Raw genomic sequence first — 7,913 nt, 5'->3', positions numbered from 1 at the left:
CATCCCTCCAGCACTGCACCCTGAGGATGTTGGAGGGGGCAACTGCTCACATTGGCCAGGGATTGCGGGTCCCCCTCCAGCACACGAGGGGGATGCTCTGCCATGCTTGGTGTGTTGCTGCCACCCCCTGGCAATGTGCACAGCCCCGAGTGACCCCACACAGGAGTGCTCAGGCCCTGCGCCCCCCAGCGTGGGTGGGGGCACCCTGGTGTGGAAGATGCTGGAGGGGAGCTTGTGTGTGTGGGTCGCACCCCACACCTTGCACCTGGGCACGGCCCCACGCTCAAAGCAGGTGATTTGCCCCCAGCCCCGGGTGGTCAGAGAAGGGATGGGGGTGATTAGAATGAGCTGAGGTTACATCCCAGTGCATTAAGGCTGTCCCTGCTGGGTGCCACGGCTGCGGGGTGGCCACGCTGTGAACTGCTTGCATTCTCCCCCATCCCCTCCCGATGAGCCACCAGCCCCTCGCTCCTGCATCCCTGCAGAAGAGGGGTCGTAGCTGGGAGGGTCTTGGTACCACAGCCATGTTGTGGCCGGCATCCCAGCACAGATGCTGGGGGCACCTTGGCTCCAGGCACCTCCCTAAGCCACATCCTGGAGGTGGCTGGCTCCAGGAGAGTTTGGGGCCATGTCCCCACACAGCCACCTCTCTGCAGGCACTCCATGGCCTCGTGGTCCCAAGCAGGCTGCTGGCATGTGTCCTGCACACAGGATCATGCCACCCACCTTCTCAGGTCACCAGCACACTCTTCCCTGTTCCAGCTCCCCAAAACAGGGTGCAGGGTCCCTACTACCACCTTGCACACAAGCCAGGTAAAAATCAGTTCCAGTGAGCTGGCAGTGGTGTTTTGGGGACCGAGGGGGGGGAGGGTAGGGCTGAACTCTTGACCCCACACCGGCTTTCCCCAACCAGATGCCAGGAGTGTGAACACCCCCCGGCACCCCGACGTGTCAGCCACCCGTAGCTCTGCCAGACCCCCCCTCTCCCCTCACGGTTCATCAGCAGGCCATGGGTGACGACTGTCATCCTTCCCCCCACCCTGAGGCTGGCGTGGGAGGGGGAAGGAGACAGCAGGCCACATCGCCCACCGCTGAGTCTGCGCACAGCTCATGACACTGATGCCCACCACCCAGGCGGTGGTGGAAGCCCCTCTACCCCACACCTCGAGGAGTGGGACGGGGCTGTGAGGCCCCCGTGGAAGCTCGGCTCCGCCCATGCAGGGCGGCTCCAAGCCGGACCCGCCCGTGGACGTGGGAGACTCGGCAACTACTGAGTGGCCATCCGCGGCCTCGCAGCTCCCTCTGCCGGCACCCAGCAGGACCCTCGACGTACCCGCTCCCTAGAAGGGGTCCAAACGCACCAGGTTTGTTCGGTAACAGGCTCTGCGGGACCCTCGGGGCCAGCCCAAAGCAGCGCGGCCACGCCAGGGGCTCTGGCAGCTCCCCAACTGCGATGCACCCAAGGGACCCCACTGCTCCCCCCTCACCCCAATGCACCCTCTCTTCTGCGCACCCCCCCCCCCATTGCAGCACAGCCCCTGCAATGGATCACACTGCTGTGCACCCTCCCTGCAATTAGCCCCCATTGCAGTGGCCCCCATTTCAATGCCCCCCCCCATTTCCACACCACTCACTCACTACTATGCACCCTCCCATTGCAACGCCCCCAATTGCAGTGCCCCCATTGCAATGCTCCCCATTACAGCACCCCCCCCTCTATTGCAATGCGTCCTTCTGCAGGACACCCCCATTGCAAAGCCTCCGCCCCCCGCAGTGCCCCGAGTCCCGGCGCTGCAGCTCGGGGAGGAGCGGGGGGAGAGCGGACGGGCGGGCACTAGGGCCGCGCGGACACCCCCCGCCGGCAATGCGCAGGCGCAGGAATCCACCGTGAAGCTACTTCCGCCCTGCGGAGGAACGGCCTGGCGGAGGTGAGGGGACGTCATCGGAGGGCGCCGGGCGGGAGTGCAGAGCGGGACGCGGACCATCAGCAGCCGCCGGCACCGCCGCCATGGCCGGGATCCTCTTCGAGGACATTTTCGACGTGAAGGACATTGACCCCGAGGGCAAGAAGTTCGACCGCGGTGAGTGGGTGCCTGCGCTGCCTCCCGGCCCGCCCCGGCCCCGCTGAGCCCAGCGGGGTCCTGTGCGACCCCCACTCCGCCGCAGCCCGGCCTGCTCGCCCCGCCGGTCCCTGCTTCCTTAGACCTTCCCGCCGGTGGTGGTCCCTGTGGCCTGTCCCCCTGTCCCCTCCCCTTCCTCTGGCACCGACCTCTTCCATCTGCTTCCCCAGCCCGGCCCCTCAAAGCCTCCGCGGCCCCCGGGTACGCTCTGTTCCCCGCCCCACCGTGTTCTGTTTCCCTGGCTGTGTGCTGATCCAGGCTCCGGCATCCATCCCTGAAGCCTCTGCGCTCCTCCAGTCCCACGTAGCTCGAATGCTAACTCGGGCAAGAACGTCCTGTCCCTGAGACCCTGTGCCTATCCAGCCTCATTTCTGACCTTGTCCCTGACTCTGCTGCTCTCCCCAGTGTCCCGCCTGCACTGTGAGAGCGAATCCTTCAAGATGGACCTTATTTTGGACGTGAACATCCAGATCTACCCAGTGGACCTCGGTAAGCCATCCAGCTGCTAGTCCAGAGCAAGTCAGGATGCAGTGAGGCTAGAGGCACTTGCTCAGAGGAGGGACACTGAATTTTCTGTGAGGAAAAAATGAGCCGTCTCAGACATCCAGGGGGCCTGTGCTGTCTCCAGGTCATGGGAAGTGCTGGCTGTTCCCAGTGTGCTGGGGCTGACCTAGATTTAGACTCACCTCACCATATCAGTTTGGGCTCATCTCCAATTCCTTCCCCTGAGATATTGTGTAGTGAAACTGCCACTGCTTGGTGGCAACCAAGCTTTAATTGAGACCTTCTGAAATAAATATACTAACCAGGAAGAAAAGAGACTCTTACCCTCAGTGAACAGAGCTGGAACCGGTTCTGCAGGGTCTTCTGTACCTGCCCAGGTTCCAGCTATGCCCTTTCAGACTGCCCTTGTGGATCTCTTGCCGTAGCCCATGAAAACACCAGCAGTGATGTCCTGGTTGCTCTGGTCTGCTCTGTGGTGGTGAGCAGGGAGACGGAGGATCCAGTGAGATCTATGTCTTGTTTCCTACAATCCTGTTGGAGGACTAAAGGCAGGGACAAGGCTTTGCCTAACCTCCCCAGGGTGATCCTTGGCTGCTGCTGCTCCAGCTGTCCCTGCTGCTGCTTTCTCACCCCTCCTCTGCCCTCTCCTAGGGGACAAATTCCGCCTGGTCATCGCCAGCACCTTGTATGAAGATGGCACCCTGGACGATGGCGAGTATAACCCCACAGACGACAGGCCCTCCAGGTATGGGGGCCTGGCAGGACCCGGGCAGGAGTGGGTGAGGGAGAAGGTGAAGCTCCGAGGAGCTGCCAGGTGCCTTCTCCCAGGGGATGCTCATCTGTAGGGACACCTGGGTTTGGCTGTCCCCTGAACACCACCACCCCACCACAGGGCAGACCAGTTCGAGTACGTGATGTACGGCAAGGTGTACCGGATCGAGGGGGACGAGACCTCCACGGAGGCAGCCACGCGCCTGTGAGTGCTGCCTGATGGTGGGGTGGGGAGCACTGGGACCCCTGCCCACCTCTGTGGTGGGATTCCCCTCTCTCACCTCTCCTCTCCTCCCTCCCCAGCTCTGCCTACGTGTCCTACGGGGGGCTGCTCATGCGGCTGCAGGGAGACGCAAACAACCTGCACGGGTTTGAAGTGGACTCTCGGGTTTACCTGCTGATGAAGAAGCTGGCCTTCTAGGAGACCTCCTGCCTCCCTGGGCTGCCCCAGAGGTGTTCTGCTGGCGAGCAGACAGACATGTGACCCCAAATCCTGCCCCAGCAGCCTTAGTGCTTTGCCCCATCGCAGCTGGGGAAGAAGGGGCAGTCTCTGTTTTTACCCTGGCCTCTTCTGGCTTTTGCTGGGATCTACAGCTGCTTCTGGCATTGGAGGCAGGTGCCTGATGGCCCAATGGAGACCATGCTGGGCATCTCTTCCCAGCTCTTCCTTCAAAAGTACATGCAGCCCTGGCACTGCACTGGGACAGCTGGACTGGAACAGCTGGACTGAAACAGCTGCCAGTCTGCCTCAGGGCTGGACACCACTGCCTGAGGAGCTCACCTGTGGCTGACCGGGGTCCTCTTTGATTAAACTGGGATGTTGTTTTCTAGGTCTGGTCTGCTGGCTGAGGGATGAGGCTGGCAAGGAGCTGGTGTGCCTGCGGGGGGCCAAAGGGGACTCGCACTACTTTCTCAAACCTGCTTTGGGCTCTTTGCTGCCCCACCAGGCAGGCTGGGGAGAGGCAAGGTGGATGCAGGGGGGTGAGGAGCAGAGGACCCGGTGCCTGAGGGTCCGCTCTGCTCTGCACAGCTGGTGGCAGCCGCGGGAGGGAGCTGGGCGCTGGGGAGAGACCCTGAGGAGCTGCCTCTTTCCCCCTGCCAGGGTCACAGCAGGAGGGGAAGAGGAGGAGACAAACAGCCCTTTAGAAAAATAGCTCTTTAATTGTAAAGCATTCACAGTAGAGGTGCCTGTGCCCCCGGGTACAGGTGTGCTGCTGCTCTCTGCCTCCCTGGCCCATGCAGTCTCAGAAGTCTCAAGGAACAGGAGCAGACCCTTTCCCTGGCACCTCCCTGGGCACCCAGAGCCCAGCTCTGTGTCTGGCAGGATCACTCTGCCCAGGATGGGGGGTGGTGAGCACAGTGCACAGCCTCACTGGGCCCCACACTGGGGGTCTCTGCCACCCCCCTGGCCTGGCTTGCACAAGTCCTTGGCCAGGTCATGTAAGAAGAAGCGCAGCTTGCCCTGCACCAGCTGCCGGTAGGTGAGGAAGATGCTGGTGACCTGGATCTGCTCTGTGGCATGTGGGGAGCATCCCGGCTGCCAGGGCCCTACCTGAGGGGCAAGAGAGGGACAGGAGGGTGACAAAGCTGTTGTACCCAGCCCAGCACAGCTGGCACCTGTGCAGAGGTGGGCTGGATGGCATGGGGGAGCTCTCACCTCCCAGCTGAAGGTCTGCAGGAGGAGGAGGAAGAAGTTGGCATGTTGGTAGAGCTGGTTCAGCTGCCTGGCCCCACACTCTTGGGTTACTTGGCCCTGGGCCCCCACCACGGCCCCCACCAGCAGTGCCAGGTCACAGAGTATCTCCTGCTGCTTGGTCTCATGCTGGGGGAGCAGGCAGTGAGTGGGCTGGACCCTCATTTATTCCTCTGCCCACCCTAGGTCTAGATGGGGTCCTCTACCACCCTCTACCACCCAATATGCCCACAGGCACCTTGTTCTGCATTTCTGGTGCCTGTGGCAATCTGGGGGTGCCTCCATCCCTGGGGGTGCCAACACCATCCTTCCAGCCCCTCTCACCGATTTGGATTTCCACTGCTGGAGGCTAAAGTCCACCAAGGGCAGCACCATGGGGCAGCTGAGTGTTAGCAGTGCCTGGCACTGGCCCTAGAGAGGTAAGAAGATGCTGAGGTGAGATACCAGGAGCTGTGCTCCTCACTGGCCTTGGGTTTTTTTGGGGGGACCATGTACTCACTGCTCTCTTCTCCATCTCCTTGGCCTCCCCGATGTACTTCTGGATGAGTCTGCTGTCACAGACCAGCCTCGTTGGGCTGGCACGGCCCTCTTCCAGGTGCAGGAGGAAGGATGTGAGGAGGAGCAGCCCTGAGGAAGGTGAGGTGACTTTGGGCACCATGCTGCCCTCCCCAGGCAGCTTCAGGTCAGGGCAATGCCTGCAGGGGAAGCCCCTTGTCCCAGGCAACTGGTGGCCTTGGTGCCCCCTTGGTTGGAGATGCAGGGAGGCTGAGGAGGGCCCTGATGCCCTTGGTTCAGTAAGTGTAGGGGCCCGGTGGTCTTTTGGGAGAGCCAGGGTGTCTGTGCTGGTGGTATGTGCTAAGGGGCTGCGCAACGGCCTCTGGGCCAGGTTTTTGGGCTGGACTCCAGGCTGAGCTGCAGGCAGGGAGCAGAGGCACACTCCCTGCGCAGAGCAGGGCCAGCCCTCCTGATCTGTGCCAGGAGCAGCTCCGGCTGACACGTGCTCTTTGGGAAATCCCTGGCTGCAGCATCCTGAAGCTTTGCGTCTGCTCCAGCCCAGGACTCTCCTGCCAGCATGCTGCTGCCCCGGGCACCTCTCAGCCAGACAGCTGGTGTGCCCAGTGTCTGCCCATCCTGGCAACAGGCACCTCTTCTCTAAAGATGTCATCCTGCCTTGGCACTATCCCTGTCCCCAAAAGTCCTCAGCACTGACCATTTCGTGAGGCTGGGCAGGTAGAGATGCTTGGCTGCCTTCGCGTGCTGGTAGTGGCGGGGGTTCAACCAAATCAGAGCCACCACCTGCGGGGCTCATCTCCTGGGGTGTCCATATGGGGGACACTCTGGCTGTGTGGGCACAGCCCCTGATGCCCAGGCAATGCCCCATCCCCCTCACCCCCGTCCCCCCTCTTAGCCACGCACTCACTGTTCAGCTCCATGTTCAGCTGGGGGCTTCGGCCCTGCATCTTCCACCCCGGGGCCAGCGGCTGCTCCCCGCCTCCCGTCCCCCTTCCATGGGGGATGACGGTGGTGCGGGCTCCCCGCGAGCCACCCAGCCGGGACAGGGGGCCAGGGACCGGGATGGCCCCCGGGTCAGCCCAGCGCAGCTCTCTGGCTCCGGCCCGGCCGCCCAGCCGAGGCAGCGCGATTTCCTGTTGTGTCGCCGCTGACCTTCGAGCAAAATCGCAGCGGGGCCCCGGGCCCGGGGGACGGCTTCCTGCCTCCAGCCGCTTCCTCCCTTGGCTCGGGGCGCGGGAAGGGCGTCCCTGGGAGCCCTCTGGGCTGCGCACCTGCCTGCTGGCCTGAGTGCTCGGCTGCTGGGACCTCTGTGGTCAACGCCTCTGCTGTGCCCGGCAAGAGGGTAAAGGTGACCCTGGTACCTGCAGAAGAGATGGCATGGGTGACAACACGTTGGCTGGTCTGAGGATCATCAGCCCTGATGGTGTCCGGCTCCTGTCTGAGACAGCCAGGTATGAAGACCACCAAAACTCCTCACCTGGACATGGATGTTAAACACTGGTGACCCTCACCCAGAGGTGGGCTCTAACACCAATAACCCTTGCCCAGATGGACACCTTTCCCTTGACCTTCACCCAGAGACATGTCAGAGAGATGGGGATCTTTGGTGGGGCTGTGGTGCGTGGGGAGCCCTGGAGCTGGGGAGGGTAATAGAGCACATGCCTGGCTGGAATGTGCCTCACAAGGCTGTTTCACCAAGGGTATTGGTTGAAGAGGGGTGGGTGAAGGACCTTGGGAAGGAGAAGCCCTGGGAAGGCAAGCCCCCCACACCCCTTTGGGCAGGAGCAGGTGTGTACACAACCACACCTGTGTATCCGTGTATGTGTGTGTCCACACAGTACATGTGTGTGTCTGCGTGGCATGCATGTACACCCCCCCAAACACACATGCACCACAGACCTACATGTGCACACACAAGTTTCCAGCAGCACATGTTCGGGTACAGGTTCAGATAACCCTCCTGCACTCTTCCCTTTGGGGAATCCTCCCAGCCTACATCCTCTCACTCCCAGTCTCCCCGCAGCCCGCACGCTTCCTCCTCACACCCCTGCCCTCACGCTCCCACCCCTGTCCCTGCGGCCTGCAGTTCCCGGCAGTGCCTGGCCGGGTGACAACAGGCAGAGTAAACACCTCAGCCTCGCTCCGTCTGCTCCGCGTCCCGCTCGGCCCCCAGCAGCCCACCTTGCGAGTCTCAGGGTGCCCAGATGGGGTCCGGTGTACACCGTGGCTCTGAGGGTGAGGCTAGTAGCCCAGCTGGTGGTGGCCAGAGCCTCCAGCACAGAGGTCAAACACCACTGGCCTTCCCCCGCATG

General features: G+C 62.4%; 2 protein-coding genes across 5 annotated transcripts; one reads left to right on the top strand and one right to left on the bottom strand.

The window, feature by feature from the left end:
* Positions 1 to 1,891: 1,891 nt before the first annotated feature.
* On the top strand, positions 1,892 to 4,225 carry POLR2H (RNA polymerase II, I and III subunit H). 3 transcript variants are annotated; one of them, XM_071752538.1, is made up of 5 exons: positions 1,897 to 2,081; positions 2,526 to 2,609; positions 3,276 to 3,369; positions 3,517 to 3,600; positions 3,699 to 4,225. In XM_071752538.1, exons 1-5 carry the CDS (start codon positions 2,009 to 2,011, stop codon positions 3,814 to 3,816), a joined length of 453 nt encoding a protein of 150 aa, XP_071608639.1. In that variant the 5' UTR covers positions 1,897 to 2,008; the 3' UTR covers positions 3,817 to 4,225. The 3 variants fall into 3 exon arrangements, with proteins under 3 accessions (XP_071608641.1, XP_071608640.1, XP_071608639.1); XM_071752539.1 differs by lacking the exon at positions 3,517 to 3,600 and having other exon boundaries at positions 1,894 to 2,081; XM_071752540.1 differs by lacking the exons at positions 3,276 to 3,369; positions 3,517 to 3,600 and having other exon boundaries at positions 1,892 to 2,081.
* A 311-nt stretch (positions 4,226 to 4,536) lies between these two features.
* On the bottom strand, positions 4,537 to 7,913 carry THPO (thrombopoietin). Of its 2 annotated transcripts, XM_071752536.1 has the most exons (6): positions 7,783 to 7,913; positions 6,509 to 6,962; positions 5,588 to 5,715; positions 5,413 to 5,499; positions 5,053 to 5,217; positions 4,537 to 4,947 (listed from the first exon to the last, which is right to left on the bottom strand). In XM_071752536.1, exons 2-6 carry the CDS (start codon positions 6,546 to 6,548, stop codon positions 4,765 to 4,767), a joined length of 603 nt encoding a protein of 200 aa, XP_071608637.1. In that variant the 5' UTR covers positions 6,549 to 6,962; positions 7,783 to 7,913; the 3' UTR covers positions 4,537 to 4,764. The 2 variants fall into 2 exon arrangements, with proteins under 2 accessions (XP_071608637.1, XP_071608638.1); XM_071752537.1 differs by lacking the exon at positions 7,783 to 7,913 and having other exon boundaries at positions 6,509 to 6,963.

Source organism: Heliangelus exortis, chromosome 9 (genome assembly GCF_036169615.1).
Source record: "Heliangelus exortis chromosome 9, bHelExo1.hap1, whole genome shotgun sequence".
Taxonomy (NCBI): domain Eukaryota; kingdom Metazoa; phylum Chordata; class Aves; order Apodiformes; family Trochilidae; genus Heliangelus; species Heliangelus exortis.
Note: the sequence above shows the minus strand (reverse complement) of the source record. Positions and strands in the feature narration are given on the sequence as shown.

What these genes read in the sequence shown, in the direction of transcription:
- POLR2H (XM_071752538.1), top strand. Translation starts at nt 2,009, where the DNA reads ATGGCCGGGATCCTCTTCGAGGACATTTTCGACGTGAAGGACATTGAC. An exon ending in GATCTACCCAGTGGACCTCG is followed by an intron (nt 2,610 to 3,275) that starts GTAAGCCATCCA and finishes GCCCTCTCCTAG; the next exon opens with GGGACAAATTCCGCCTGGTC. An exon ending in ACGGAGGCAGCCACGCGCCT is followed by an intron (nt 3,601 to 3,698) that starts GTGAGTGCTGCC and finishes CTCCCTCCCCAG; the next exon opens with CTCTGCCTACGTGTCCTACG.
- THPO (XM_071752536.1), bottom strand. Translation starts at nt 6,548, where the DNA reads ATGCAGGGCCGAAGCCCCCAGCTGAACATGGAGCTGAACA. An exon ending in AGGAGATGGAGAAGAGAGCA is followed by an intron (nt 5,500 to 5,587) that starts GTGAGTACATGG and finishes TTACCTCTCTAG; the next exon opens with GGCCAGTGCCAGGCACTGCT. An exon ending in AGCAGTGGAAATCCAAATCG is followed by an intron (nt 5,218 to 5,412) that starts GTGAGAGGGGCT and finishes CTGCTCCCCCAG; the next exon opens with CATGAGACCAAGCAGCAGGA.